Below are 15,291 nucleotides of genomic sequence, written 5' to 3' on the forward strand. Positions count from 1 at the left end.
GTGATGATGGAGTTTAATTCTAACCAATTTCCTATATCATCTCTAAGACTAAAAATCCCATTCTTCTTTCTTCTTCGCATGGTTGTAAGATGAATTTTTTTTGTGTTGGCATCCCTTCTTGTAGCCAGTGAATTCTTGATTTTAATTTCCAAAATTCTTCCTCAAGTTTGAGGATTTTTTGGTATTCATCAATGAGCTCACATTCTAGGTTAGAAAGAAAGTCACTTGTAGGGTAGTTAGGGAATTTTTGTATACCGTCTAACCTAGCAAGGATTTTATTCCTTTTTTAAAGATATTTCTAAAGGTATTTTTATTCCAGGGGATGACCTTGTTAGTGAAGTTGTCAATTGCAGCTGATATATCTAGTTGGTTGATCCAAGATTCCTGCACTAGCCCCTTAAAGGTAGGGTGTGATAGCCACATAGTTTTTAATCTAAGAATATTGTTGTTTCGACAAGGTTTTTTCATGAATTCTAGTTGGATGGGGCAATGATCAGAGTGAATTCTTGTTAGGTGTTTTACACAAGCTTCTTGAAAGATATTGATCCTATCTCCGTTGACTACGAATCTATCCAATCTTTCCATTATGAAGGTGTTGCCTTTTTCCCTTTTATTAGTCCAGGTATACCTGGGACCTTTAAATCCTAAATCTAGTAGTTTGCAACTCTCGAGGCAATCGATAAACCTAGATATTCTATTATTGTTAATGAGTAGGCCCCCGAACTTCTCACTAGCCCTAGTAACTTCATTGAAATCTCCTAGTACTAGCTAATGCCCTCTAAAGTTGTTAGCAATAGATTTTAGGTTATTTCAAAGGATTAGTCTTTCTTCTAGTAAACTGCTAGCATATATAACCGAGCAAAGCCAAACTTTTGATTTTTTTTTACCTTAACCATTGCGTGGATCTCTTGAACTGTCCCTCCTATTTGATCCACATCAACCTCATCGCTATTCCATATGAGTGTCATTCCTCTCGAGTTACCCTGTGCTGGCACTTGAGCTAGTCCTGAAAACCCAAAATCTTCCACTATGTTGTGATGATATGCTAGGCTTGTCTCCAATAGTGCGACCACGCTGGGTTTGTGGTAATCATTGATCTAAAAGCTCTCATAAAGTCAGCATTTCCTGCCCCCACAGCAGTTCCAAGATATGAAGCTCATACAAATGTTTCTGTTGTTTGAACTCCTCCAAGTAACCTCAACCTGCTCATCAATGGAAGCCACCAACAAGCTTGCCCGATGCAAACCCATGTCGGAGGCAACCTAGGCAAAATTCCAAACAAAAAAATCATTGGACAAAAGGAGGTTTCTGTCGCAAATGAACCTATGTTCATGAACAATGGTGAAGCACAACTACAGGGAGACGAACAAGGTAGCTAATATACTGGCAAAGTAAGGAGCAAAAAAAAATCTTTTAGGAAGAATAACCATTATTTGTAGCTAGTGGGAAGGAATTAAACCCACGATCTTATGTAGATTTTGAACCCCCTTGACCACTAAACTACACTTTTGGATTGTGTTAAGGGGGTTCAAAACTTAATATATAGAGATAAGAAACAGATTTTGCCTTATATATGCAGTATAATTTTTCGGCAAAGGGGGTTCGGGTGAACCCCTTGCGCCCCCTAAATCCGCCCATGTTTACAAATGAAGCTTTTGGGCATACATCTCTAAGAACTATATTTTCAAGAGACATTATGAATGTAATATTAATACCCCTATGATGATGATGTACCGATTCCACCTTAATTTCTAATATAATCATCCCTCGAACCAAAAAAAAGAAGAAGCCTGAACAAGTATAACACATGTAGAAATACCACAATAGAATTTATATGTCGCACAACTTATAAATTAGACAAATCTTGACAATCTCATAAGACAAAGCCCCAAGTCTATTATTGCACAAACTTTTTAAAAGAGAAACAAAGGTTAAACAATGGCGCAAAAACATTTCTATTTGTGCAAATCTCCCGAACTCTTTTCTTTGTGAATGTCCACGAATTCAATGGTCCATGGATTCGACAGTAGCGGGTCGGGCGGCTCCGTCCTGTTCTCCGGCGAAATTCACCAGTAAGTGCCATCTCTGGTTCTTCCGTTTCCCCTCTTCTTAGATTTCCCGACACAAAAACCCTAATCCCTTTCTCCAGTGAAATATTTAAAATTGTAAACTAAGGAATTTTGAATCCGGATGCAGGCTTCTTTCGGTCCAATGCATAAGGAAGACTAAAACTCCTATCTTTAGACTAAAAATCCTGTATTTAGTTATTTTTTATCATTATAAGTATGTTTTGTGCTTTCCACGTGACTATGTTCAGATTTTCTGAGTTTGAAACTGAATTGCATGTTATATTCTACAAGGTAGACTATATACTGTACGAAAATCTTAGCTGGAAGCAAATTTCTGAGTAAAGCTAGGTGCAAGTTGTGCTATATAAGCAATGGAATCGACTGTTGCTACGGAGAACAATAACCTGGAGCCTCGAGATGATATGGAATTTGATTCTCATGATGCAGCCTATGAATTCTATAAAGAATATGCAAAATCAGCCGGGTTTGGCACCGCCAAATTGAGTAGTCGTCGTTCTAGGGCATCCAAAGAGTTTATTGATGCGAAGTTTTCATGCATAAGATATGGAAACAAACAGCAGTCTGATGATGCAATCAACCCTAGGCCTTCTCCTAAGATAGGTTGTAAAGCTAGTATGCACGTGAAGAGAAGGTCGTCGAATGGGAAGTGGTACATTCATAGTTTCGTAAAAGAACATAACCATGAGCTTTTACCAGCTCAAGTGCACTTTTTTAGAAGCCACAGGAATGTTGATCCACTTAAGAGTGACGCAAAAGTTCGAAGGAAAAAGATGTTGGCTTCTGTATCAAAACAGTACGGTGCATACCAATTCTCTGGTAATCTGGAAAATCTTTTTAGGAATCAACATGATAGAGGTCGAAGTTTGACTTTAGAAGAAGGAGGTGCGCAGGTCTTGCTTGAATTTCTTGTGCAAATGCAGGAAGAGAATCCAAAATTTTTCTATTCCGTGGACTTAAATGAGGAGCATCGAATGAGGAATGTTTTCTGGGTTGACGCCAAAGGCATGGATAATTATTCCAATTTTGGTGACGTGGTGTCATTTGATACTACATACTTCACAAACAAATACAAAATACCTTTGGTTCTCTTCATTGGAGCAAACCATCATGTTCAACCCACCTTACTAGGTTGTGCACTAATTGCTGATGAGACAGTGCATACGTTCATATGGTTGATGCGGACATGGTGTCTGGCAATGGGTGGACGAGGTCCAAAAATTTTGTTGTCTGATCAAAACGACAACATCAAAGCAGCTGTTGGAGCAATCTTTCCGGACACCGGGCACTACTTTAGCCTGTGGAGTATATTGGAGAAGATCCCAAGGCATCTTGAATATCTCAGTCTGTGGCATGATACATTTATGGCAAAATTTACTAAGTGCATATATAGATCATGGACTGAAGAACAATATGAACACAGATGGTGGAAGTTGATTGAAAAGTTCAGTCTTAGAGAGGACGAGTGGGTTCAATCATTATATGAAAATCGCAAGCTTTGGGTGCCTGCTTTTATGAGGGATGTATCTTTTGCCAGTTTATCCACGGCTTCAAGATCCGAAAGCGTGAACTCTTTCTTTGACAAATACATCCAGAGTGAAACGTCTCTTAGAGGCTTTATTGGACAACATAAGCTAATCCTTGAAGACTGGTATGAAGAGGAAGCCAAAGCTAATTTTGATGCATGGCATGAGATGCCTGAGCTTAAGTCTCCCTCGCCCTTCGAAAAACAGATGTTGCTCATATATACTCATGAAATATTCAAGAAGTTCCAAGTTGAAGTATTAGGAGCCGCTGCATGCCATCTAAAAAAAGAAACAGAAGACGGCACATCTATAACATATGCTGTCAAAGATTTTGACGCAAATCAGGACTTCATGGTGGAGTGGGATGCGCCGAGGTCGGACATATACTGCTCATGCCATTCATTTGAGTACAAAGGTTACCTTTGTAGACATGCTATTGTGGTTCTTCAAATGTCTGGTGTCTTCAATATTCCGTCTAAGTATATATTGCAACGCTGGACCAATGCTGCCATGAGCAGGCATTCCATAAGTGAAAGACTGGAAGATGTGCAAGCTAAAGTCCGTCGCTACAATGATTTGTGCCGACGGGCAATAATATTGGGTGAAGAGGGATCACTGACTCAGGAAAGTTACAACATTGCTGTTGGTGCCATTAAAGAAGCCTTAAAACAGTGTGCAACTGTTAATGTCACTTTTGAGGCTAATCTTAGATCAGGCAGTTGTGCTACCCTTGCTATCCAAGGTGTTAATGAAGTATGTCAAGGAAATAGTCTTGCAGCTAGAGAGCTAATGCCTTACAGTAGAGCGGCCCAGACAAGCAAGGGTTCTAAAAGAGCAGATCCTGGAAAAGAAAGGGAAAACAATGACAACACTTCTAATAAAAAAGGAAAGGTTAGAATTTTTTATCTTACATGTCCTTTTCTTTATTTATTCTTCTCAACCATATGCTCACCTAAGATGAGCTTCTCTTACAAGTGTTTTTCATTCATATCAGGTGACTTTGGAGCCAGAAATTCCTAACGGTGCACAAGGTGTCTTTCACCAAATGGTTTGTTATGCTATCACCTTCTCTAATTTAATGCATAATCCTGCTTTTAAGCGAGTTCATATTGTGAACCTTCTGGGACAATTAGAAATTGGTGATGCAACCATAATTGTTTATTCATTTCTGTAATCCGTCATTTTGGTTTGTTATTCACAGCTTACACAAAAAATTGGTGACAGGAATTCTTTTACCAAAATTTCCTGACAGGAGCTCCTGGAAAAGTTTATTTTGAACATATATTTGATGCACCTAGTAGTTGACGAGCTAGAAGGTACAACTAGAGGTTCTGTTTTAGGATGATAATGCCAAATTGATATTAATGTGTCGTCTTGGCAGACATGATTTTTCTATCTTTGTGTGTACGTGTGGGGTACAGCTATCTGCTGGACAATGACTAAAATTAAACTAGAGGCTGTTGTAATCCACTGCAAAAAAAAAAAAGGTCTAGAATTAAATGGTAAGGGTGGAAGTTGGGAGATGAAGGTTATCTTATGCAGCAGACTGTTGACTAATTTAAACTTTAGATTTATGTTTTCAGAAAAAGCATGCATTTCTTTTCCAGGTTCCAATTGTCTTGTTGATTTGCAATCAAACATTTGTTGCCTGAATTCCTTTTCTGCTCATCATAGTGGCTGGAACTGCCCAGTGTTTGGTCAAGGCAGTTGCATAATATGGTGCTGGCTCACTTGTTTCGTATTGCACCAACAGTGTCCCGTAACATGACATGAATGTAGTTCATAATGTGCATGACATTTGGTGGTTGTACTTGTAGAAACAGTTAGACTTCCTGCATAAAGTTTGTACCAGTATGTGTACTTTTAGTCCTGGAAATAAGCAGGCTAAGTTTTGTTTTTCTTCTTATTTTCACTTATGACCTACAGTCTCATTATGCTTTTTGCACGACATACATTGATATTTGAGTTTTTATTCATGTAGGATATGCCTGGTAGCCTGGATTATCCAACCTTGTACCCCAGATTAACAACACTGTTAAGAGGTGGTGACATTAACAAAAGAAGTGTGGAATTGCTCGGAGAGATGTTGGAGTAACAAAAATTAAGGGTCATAAATCATGGATTCGTGGAGGAACAATTTGTGTTTTTTAATTGGGGTGTTCCTCTCAAAGTGGAAAAGGTATTATATTGTTAAAAAAGATCTCACACTGTTTTCAGCTCCGAGACCATTTTAATAACCTGCTGCTGACTTCATCACTAATCATAAGATGCAGGATCGGAAGATTGAAGAAATGAGATGCTTAATGCATGTGCGGGCATCTCCAATTACACAATTAAATATGTCAAATGTGAAAGTAACTAGCTCTAATAATCTCCAAGCCCCGAGATTCCCTGTTTTCTGGTGTTGCAGTGTGAAAGGCTCTGCAACTATGTAAAATGGTAAGGAGGAAAGTGGTTGGGGGTGGAGGTGGATTGTTATAATGTTAATGTTGCTTTGGAATTAGAATCTTCAGTCTTGTTGAGCTTATCAACTCATACTAGACCCAAGTTTGGCAAGGAAGGTCGGCTCGAGGTGTGTTTTTCTTCTTCAAGAAAACTGACCCACAGCTTCTTTGTCAGCAGTTTCAAATACATACTCCATGGACCGCTAGGCGATGTGTTTGTGGGTTTAGCTTCCCCTCCCCTCCTATTGTCCATGTATAGTGAGGTCACTTAGTTGATTCCAACTAGTTTGGGATCAAGGCATAGGTGTTGTTGTTACTTATTGGTTTGTTACAGTTTATGGCCAGGTGAAGGTTTCGATGAGGGAAGAATTCAAGTTAATACACATTGACACTTTGACAGTGTAAATTGCAAAGATTTCTTAATCTTATTGGCGAATTTTAACTTGTGATAGATACCATGTTAGGGGTAAAGGTTAGCGTACACGTTAACCTTTCCAAATCTCACCTGTGGGATTACATTGGGTTTGTTGTTATTGTTGATAAATACAATGTTAATTTTCTGACCAGGCCACAATTAACCTGGTTGTGTAAATATTGTTTATGTCGTTTTTGTACGGAACATAAACTCTTCTAAGAAAAACAATGTTTAAAGCCAATTTGTAACATTACTCCTACTGACTAAGACAAGAGGGGTTGCTCTGATGGTAAGCAACCTCCACTACCAATCAAGAGATTGTGAGTTCGAGTCTTCCCAAGAGCAAAGTGGGAAGTTCTTGGATGGAAGGATGATCGGGGTCTATTTGGAAATAGTCTCTCTATCCCAGGGTAGGGGTAAGGTTTGCGTTCACACTAACTGAGAATGGAAGCCAAAAAGGCTTGTTCGGTACAAAAGAAAAGAGAGAAGGAAAAAGAAACCACATGGGGTTGTCAGTTAGAGAAATCTAGAGTTTTTATTTGACGGATTAATTCAAACAGGGTGAGGTATTCTGTTTCTTTCTTAATTTGTTCAATGTTCATTCAATATATATGTTAAATTATTGAGATCTGAACCTGAATTAGGCTATTGGATGGGCTGTCACTGTTAAATGATCAAATTGTTTGGTGATTTCGTTGATAAAAAAAGGAAGAAATCTGAAATATCTTTTTATAAAGAAGCATCAACTGCTCCAATTATCCTAAAACATTAGGAGTAGTAAACTATATTACCCTCAATGTTTAAGGTTTGATATAATTATATTTAGTATACCTAATTACCAATTATATATTATTATGTGTTTTATTAATGGTACCGTATTTCCCTCCTAAATTTATGGTAACGTACATTCCTCCAAATTCCCTCCCTTCCCCTCACGTTTCTCTCTCCCAAATCCACACCCTCATCCACGTATCATCCCACCCACGTTTCTTTCCCATTATTTCCTCTGCTAAAACCAGAGAAACATATGTAACCCCCACCATTAACGTCCAATTTCAAGTTTTTTCTTCTACAACCAGTCAAAATTGAAGTCAATTCTTCAAAGTCACATTTACCTCCATCTTCAAATTTTCTCAATGAAGAAGAACAAACCTTCAAAACACCGCCTTAAAAAAGCTAGAGAAGTTGATATACCCTCTTTCGATTTGGGTGTATTATCACCACATTCACCCAAAAAGCATGGGAAATCTACACATGCAATTGTAGATAAGAAGCATAGTCTTTCTCCGCATCAAATCAGGGCTGAAGCTAGAACTAAACAAAAATATGATTTCGATGCTGGAGAATCTTCGAGGCCAATCAAACAAGCGAAAAGGAAAGGAAAATAGATAGTGGTCGATGATGATTTTGTAGAAGATGTGCCTATTAGTAAACCTGGAAAGAAAGCGAAGGTGTCTCCTAGTTCAAAAACTCCCCAAAAGAAGAAAAATTCGAAAAAAGCTCCTAGTGTTAAATCTCCTAAAAATGTTCGAAAACAGTCATTGGTGAAGGTAAGAATTTAGTAATTTCTTCACTAGTTATTTCGTTTGTTTTAGTTGTTAAAAATCTACATAATATGTGTTTTTTCTGCTTTGTAGATTTTTTGTAGTTATTTTGTATATAAATTGCAAATATATCTATGTTTTTTAAGCACTGAATTAATGTGAGATTATTTATCTTCATTTTGAAGATTAATTGTAGCTTTATTAATCTGTTTAAAATTGTTGATATTTTGTATATTTTTTGTAGTTATTTTGTAGATAAATTGTAAATGTATCTATGTTTTTTAAGCACTATATTAATGAGAGATTATTTATTGTGCAGAATGGACAATTTTTTGCATCCCATAATGTTGATTATGGGGTGCTTAGATTCCAGACATTATGTCACCCTAGCATTCCTAGCCAAATTAAAGAGCTTTTGTCTCCAAATGGTTTGAAGCTATTTGAGAAGACATGATTTGGCTATTTACTGTCATTTCCCAATTTATGCATGCAAAATCAAGCTATTCATCTTCTTATGAAGTATGAATTGAATTCATCCGATGCTTCCTATTTTTCAGCTGAGTTAAAAGATGAGAGGTTAAATTTTGGATTGAGAGAGTTTGCATTAATAACTGGTCTTAAATGTCATACCGAGGTGACAGACTTTGGTTACACTACGAATTATGTCACTAAGATAATGAGCGATTACTTTCCAAACAAGATAAAAGTGGAGAAGACATACCTAAAACAGATTGTAACCAACAAAAGCTGGGTAAATGATAAGGATGCAGTAGAGTTATGTATTCTATATTTCATAGAATTCTTCATTTGGCCTTCAGAGAAAGACCATATTGGGTTGGTAGATCATTTTTGGTTTTAATTGGCGGAATCCGATTAGTGCGAGACATTTCCATGGGATATTCAGTCTTATAGACAGTTGATTGAATCAGTTAGGCACAAGCTAAATCCTTTCGTTCATTCTTAGTTCATTCGACGATTCCCACTAGCCATGCAAGTATGGTTGTATGAGTGTTGCTCCTCCGTCAACACTGATATAGCTACATGGATTTCTAATTCAATCCCTCACATACTTAACTGGTCAGCTATTAAGGGTCAGATTTGGTTAACTACAATTGAATACAGAATAATCAAGCCTTAATGGATGAAGGTAAATGGTTTTTATTTATGATTATACAATTTACCTACAAAATATCTACAATTTGTCTACATATTCTGCCTTAATCAAGCTAATTTTTTTCTCATTCAGTTCACCAACATAAATGAATCACCTGAAGGGCTTTCAGTGATGTCTTTGCCTGATAAAGTTGAGTATATAATTGAAGAGGTTGAACACGTTTCTGAGGAACCCAAAGAATCAATTGGAAAAGAGGACAAAGAGTATATTCTTCGTAAAATAAGAAAGTTAAAAAGAGGTCTTGAGAAGATAACATGTATTCCTAAACAGCATTGTGATGTATACATAATAGTGCATCTGTTCTTTTATGTATGTTAAGACATATTCTGAAGTTAACTATGTATTTTTTTTAATATGTAGGTCGATGAAAAGCTTGAAGATTTTAGGGAAGTTGTCTTTGAAGAACTAGGTAGCCTTCGAGTGCTAATAAATGAGTCAGTCAAGACTGTTTTGCAGGCGATAAACATTCAAAATGATCAAGTTGATGCAAAGTTACCATTTGAATTTTATTCATATTACAAAACTATTTATGTCACCTCTAAAATATATATCCTAACTAATATAAAACTTTTAGTTTGCTGGGAGTTCAACCAAAAATACTAACCAACCAAATGACAAGAACAATCAGCAATTTCAGTTCACTAGTGGAGAACCAATGCAGGCAAGCACCAGCAAAACAGGTATGTACAAAATAACTCCACTTTATCTACAATTATCTACAGAATATCTACAAAATATCTACAATTTGTCTGCATTATATATACAAAATATATACAAATAAATACAGTATATTGGCACAACTCTACAGATTTATGTAGATCTTATAACCCACCAATATATCTTCTTAAACTGTCAAGCCACTACTATCCAGTATGATTTAACATTTTTAATGAAAAAAACAAAACATGTTGAAGGTGCACTTGGTGAAGAAAATCATCCAGCACGTGTTGATTTATATACATATTTTGAAGGTACAGTTGATGAAGAGAATGTAGGTATGAAATTGTATTCAGAGATATTTGCTTTATGTTTCAATATTTTTACCATTCTATTAAGCTAGATATACATGGTGTTACAGAGAGGGAAGATATGCATGCACAATCTCCAATTCACGGAGTGACAGTAGCAGCTCAAAGAGAACAACAGAATGAGGAAGATGACAATGTAGGTGAAGAGGCAGAGTATGTGAATGTAGGTGATTCAGAAGACTCCGGAGGTGAGAAGAAGGAGGTTACACTTGATGATTTCGAGCTGCCTAATAACTTCTCCCAGTTGGTTAAGTTCGGCGAGCCTATACAAGATGAAACAACACACGTGCATCAAGGTAGAACAAAGCAGTCGGGAAAGCATGCTCGATCACCATTTCTCCTTTTATACCATTCTGGTGGCAGCACCTCGATTGGACCTCAAATTTTTCACCTCAAGCACCCATTTACTAGTGTTATTGGTCAAAATGTAGATCCTGAGTTGTTGGATCAATTCAACAAGTGGTTATACCACGGTACCAACACAGGTTCAAAGAGGTTAGTTTGCACAATTTGACACTTTTATTCCAGTATTTATCTTTTACACATCCACTTCATTCAACAATTTTATTTTAATTTCTATTTGTTTATATAGGAGGAAGGCTCTGTATTCTATAAATGACAATCAAATTAAGCCATGGTTAGATTTTGGAGTGGAAAAGGTTGACAAAAAGGAGCGGTTCTTTTCCCTGGAACACCCCGGACAAGTCCTCAATGACTCGGTAAGATTCAACGTATTTGATTTGTAGATATTTTGTAGATAATTTATATTATGATTGTAGATGCTTTATTTTCTGTTTGTAATGTAGTTGTAGTTATTTTGTAGTTTTGTGTAGATTATTTAAAGATAACTTATAGTATAAATGCAATTTATTTTTGTTGCAGTACATTAATGTTATAATGGTTTACTTGAGGAAAAGAGGCAAGTATGGCCCCCACAACAAGACCGGGTTTACTACAACAGATTGTTTGTTCAAGACTATGATTGATCAAATCTATGAAAAGTTCCAAAATTCTCCTCAAGAAAAGAAGTTTTCTGTTGTCAAACCCCAGGATGTTGTAGCAGAATATATATTGGGGTATAGACTACCGGCAAATGTTGCATGGGATGAAGTTGATTATGTCATCATGCCCGTCAACATTGTAGAAATATTCCACTAGGTGTTGGTTGTTTTTGATATTGCAGACAGGCAACTTTATGCGTATGATTCCATGGTCTCTTCACGCAATCACCCTATTGTTGAATCTTGTGTCGACAAGTTTTCTGTTATTATCTCTTTGTATTCGTCATGCACTGGTTTTTATGGGAAGCGTAAAGACATCAACTTCAAGAATACAAAGGCATACATTGAGAAAGCTGTTACCGACCCTCTTAACATTTAGTGGATCGTCAGAGAGATACCACAGCAAAAAGAAGGATCACTGTAACAAAAATCTTCTTTCTTGCTATACATTTAACCCTTTTTTTCTAATCATTTGGAAAATATTGACATTTTTTTTTAATCTTTGCAGCGATTGTGGTGTATTTGTTGCTGCCTTTGCAGAGTATGTTAGTATTGGAGAGTTATCAATTCTGGCAGAAGACCTTGCTGATATTGACCAACATCGTAGATGCTATGGAACTCTACTTTGGGACTATGCTAGAAAGAAACAGGAGCATGGGGTAATTAGTGAAAGTGAGGTGACAGGCAAATTGGCAAAGAGAAAAGGTGCACCAGCTTTGAATGAGAAAACACGAGTCTAGAGGAAGAAGAAGTAGTTGTAATGTTTTGTATGGAACAAGTAGTACAATTGTTTAGTTATGCTAGTTTAGAAGAAACATGATAGACAAGTTTTTGAATAATATTGTTGTGTTTTAATTGTAGCAGACTTGCGCCACAATTATAGTAGTCTTTATTTTTTTTCTTATCCAGTATAGTAGTTCAAATGGAAATATTCTGTTGGTTTTATATTCACTTGTTGAATATTTACAGTACTTGATCTTTATTATTTTAGCATATAAATCCTTTCCAACTGAATTTTTATACAGTTATTCTGTCAACGCAAAAATATGTAGTTATTTTGTTATTTTTCTGTAGATAAAGTATAAAAATCAGTAACTAAACATTTTGTTGCTTTTACATTCAATTTGTTGAATATAAACAGTACCTGATCTACATTATTTTTAGCATATAACTTCTTTCTAGCTGAATTATAATCTAGTTATCATGTCAGCTCCAGCTATTGTAGTTTTTTGTAGTTAACTTTGTAGAAAATATTTAACAATGTGTTTTGTTGCTTTTATATTCATTTGTTGAATGTAAACAGTACTTGATCTACAATATTTTAGTATATAACTCCTTTCCTACTGATTTATAATGTAGTTACTCTGTAAAATGCAGTTAATGTAATTTTTTTGTAGTTGTATTGTAGATAAATTGCAAAAAAATATTAGCAACTATGTAAAGGATACTAGAGATAGTAAAAAAAGTGGTAGATTATATATATATATATATATATATAGAGAGAGAGAGAGAGAGAGAGAGAGAGAGAGAGAGAGAGAGAGAGAGAGAAACCATTCATAAACAAATCACTCTATGGAAGTATTATCTCGATACTGAAAAATCCTATCTAACTACATTATGATCTTAAAAAACCTCAACAATTACATATCAAATTTTGTTATCCTGAACTCGCCAACAATATTTATGAAATATTCTGTTAACTACATAAACTTTTATTTTTTTTGGGTGCATTCTTGCAAGATCTTTTGTTATGCCCTTCTCCGCCGCAGTTGCCACATGAAACCTTGTACTTCTTTGAATTTATTTCATGATATGTTTTGTATCTTTCTTTTTGAGGTCTTCCTGGCTGGCGTTTCCCTCCAGTAGGTGGATTTACTACTTCTTCAGATATATGTTGTGGCACATTCCATTTGCTTTCATCAGTCATGGGATTTACTAGTATTTCATAAGTACGCAAGAGGTTCTCCCTTATGTAATAGGGAGAACAATATTATTCAAAAGACTCATCCATGTGTCTTAAAGCAGCCAAAACATGTGGACAAGGAAGTTCATCAAGCTGAAATTGTCTACAACTACATCTCTTGATTTGAAGACAAATAATATAGCGCCTCACACCATCTAGTACTGTATGGATGTAGTCTGTTGAAACCCTCACCTACAATTACATTATAAACAAAAAAACAATTTATATACGGTTAAATACAAAATATCTACAAAATATCTACATTGTCTTGTATAAATTAATTTGATGCAATAAATGATCATATCTTACTCTAAGCTTGTGCGACAATGTTCTGTTGTCATCCGACTCTTTGTTGAATTTAAACCCAAGGTATGTGAATGTACCCTTTGCTTTCAATAACTTTTCATTCATCCAACGTTCAAGAAGAGTCCTCATATACTCTAATAGTTCTACTATCGGCAGCTCTCTTGCATATTTTGTTACAACATTCAACGACTCTGCAATGTTTGATGTCATAGTCCAAGTTCTGTTTACCGTAGCATGTACTCGAGACCATTTATGATAGCCGATATCGTATAAGTATGCTTTAACACGCGGGTCAATCTCTTCAATCTTTGACATCCTTTCATTAAATTAATCAAGTGTGTATGATCGTTCCGTGGCAAAGTACAACTTTAAATATCCCTTCTTGAACTTTGCCCTTATATTTGTCCAAATATGCCACATGCAAGAATAATGTGGCATGCCAGGATAAACAATAGATTCAAGATACTCTCATTCTGATCCGAAACAACACATATATTTGGTCTTTCACCATATGCGTATTTGAATTGCTCAAAAAACCACTTCCATGATACGTCATTTTCTGAATCAACAACAACATATGCCAATTTGTAATATGATACCTACATTATGAGGTAAAAAGTAATTAATTGGCTGCAGGAAAAAATGTAAAAGAAGACATATACATACAAACTACAACTTTTCTACAATATATCTATAATAAATCTACAAGTACTACAAAAAACAGACAAGCTACAATATTTCTACAATAAAACTACAATACCTGCTGTATTCATTGTACTAGCTGTTAGCATTATTCCCCTGTATGCTGACTTTAAGAAGGTCCCATTAACTACTACAACTGGCCTATAATATTCCCAACCACTGATTGACGTACAAATTGCAACAAATACATACAAGAAGCAGTCATTGTCCGTCTTTTTCAATTTAACTACAAACCCCGGATAAGTCTTCTCTAGAATATACAAATAACTAGGCAATTTGTTGTAGGAGTCAGCAGGATGACCTCTCAAAAACTGTAAAGCCTTTTCCTTTGCTCTCCAAGCTTGCATGTAGGTTAGATTCACGCCGTGTTCAGACAACATGTCAGTTTGTATGTCTTTTGGTGTGTAAATTGTCTTAGGATCAGAATATTTTGGAATAACCATGCTACCAACTACCATGACAGTAGGTTTGCGTTGTATGAATGTATTGTGCATTAAAGAGCATGTGTGTTGGCTGTTGAAATTTTTGACCTTGAACATTGCAGAATCATTTATGCTAGTTGCTTTGAAGTGCCATGTACAGTTTTCACCAACACATAACAGTCAGTAGCTACAAAATAAATAAAATTTAAACACTGGTTTAAAATTTAGATTCAAAAAAAAAGATTGTTTTAGCTTAAACGATCACATTATACTATTTATATACAACATAACTATAATTTATCTACAATACTGATAAATATTATCACAAGGAAAAACCTATGAAGTAAAAAATTACAAATAAACTACAAAATTAAAAAAAATAATGATCTTTGACCATTTATATGTTCATACCTTCTAGCACTAGATCTTTTAACCCTGAATTGGAACTTGTGCATGACAGAATAGTACTTCATTGCAGTTGCAATTGTTTGCATGTCTTGGTATACTTGTCCTACTTCAATAAAACTTGGTGTACTATCCATTATTATTATACTTTCATATTCCTCTATAACTGGAGATGTTGGCATATCAAGTGACTTTAGTGTTCCAAACAAACCTGCATGAAAATAAAGATAAATACTGTTATGAACAGTTTGTAGAAATTTGTGGATAATTTGTA

General features: G+C 35.7%; 3 protein-coding genes across 9 annotated transcripts; 1 reads left to right on the forward strand and 2 right to left on the reverse strand.

Moving 5' to 3' along the window:
- The first annotated feature begins 1,790 nt into the window (after positions 1–1,790).
- LOC107801213 (protein FAR1-RELATED SEQUENCE 4) lies at positions 1,791–6,493 on the forward strand. 7 transcript variants are annotated; one of them, XM_075256176.1, is made up of 6 exons: positions 1,791–2,072; positions 2,361–4,504; positions 4,608–4,661; positions 4,838–4,929; positions 5,595–5,792; positions 5,881–6,493. In XM_075256176.1, the coding sequence occupies exons 2-4, from the start codon at positions 2,441–2,443 to the stop codon at positions 4,916–4,918; spliced, it is 2,199 nt and encodes a 732-aa protein (XP_075112277.1). In that variant the 5' UTR covers positions 1,791–2,072; positions 2,361–2,440; the 3' UTR covers positions 4,919–4,929; positions 5,595–5,792; positions 5,881–6,493. The 7 variants fall into 7 exon arrangements, with proteins under 7 accessions (XP_075112277.1, XP_075112279.1, XP_016479978.1 ...); XM_075256178.1 differs by having other exon boundaries at positions 5,887–6,493; XM_075256177.1 differs by having other exon boundaries at positions 1,823–2,072; positions 2,365–4,504.
- A 6,716-nt stretch (positions 6,494–13,209) lies between these two features.
- On the reverse strand, positions 13,210–13,803 carry LOC142182239 (uncharacterized). The gene is made up of 2 exons (XM_075256365.1): positions 13,492–13,803; positions 13,210–13,374 (listed from the first exon to the last, which is right to left on the reverse strand). Exons 1-2 carry the CDS (start codon positions 13,801–13,803, stop codon positions 13,210–13,212), a joined length of 477 nt encoding a protein of 158 aa, XP_075112466.1.
- A 307-nt stretch (positions 13,804–14,110) lies between these two features.
- On the reverse strand, positions 14,111–14,648 carry LOC142182240 (uncharacterized). The gene is made up of 2 exons (XM_075256366.1): positions 14,249–14,648; positions 14,111–14,118 (listed from the first exon to the last, which is right to left on the reverse strand). Exons 1-2 carry the CDS (start codon positions 14,646–14,648, stop codon positions 14,111–14,113), a joined length of 408 nt encoding a protein of 135 aa, XP_075112467.1.
- Between the last annotated feature and the right edge of the window lie 643 nt (positions 14,649–15,291).

This window comes from Nicotiana tabacum, chromosome 6 (assembly GCF_000715075.1).
Source record: "Nicotiana tabacum cultivar K326 chromosome 6, ASM71507v2, whole genome shotgun sequence".
In the NCBI taxonomy this organism is placed as follows: Eukaryota; Viridiplantae; Streptophyta; class Magnoliopsida; order Solanales; family Solanaceae; genus Nicotiana; species Nicotiana tabacum.

Bases quoted from the DNA above. Each gene is read 5' to 3' on its own strand.
- LOC142182239 (XM_075256365.1), bottom strand. From the start codon at position 13,803: ATGTCAAAGATTGAAGAGATTGACCCGCGTGTTAAAGCATACTTATAC. The intron at 13,375-13,491 runs GTAAGATATGAT...ATGTAATTGTAG, and splicing joins CATTGTCGCACAAGCTTAGA to GTGAGGGTTTCAACAGACTA.
- LOC107801213 (XM_016624492.2), top strand. From the start codon at position 2,441: ATGGAATCGACTGTTGCTACGGAGAACAATAACCTGGAGCCTCGAGAT. The intron at 4,505-4,607 runs GTTAGAATTTTT...CATTCATATCAG, and splicing joins CTTCTAATAAAAAAGGAAAG to GTGACTTTGGAGCCAGAAAT. The intron at 4,662-5,594 runs GTTTGTTATGCT...TTATTCATGTAG, and splicing joins AAGGTGTCTTTCACCAAATG to GATATGCCTGGTAGCCTGGA.
- LOC142182240 (XM_075256366.1), bottom strand. From the start codon at position 14,648: ATGGTAGTTGGTAGCATGGTTATTCCAAAATATTCTGATCCTAAGACA.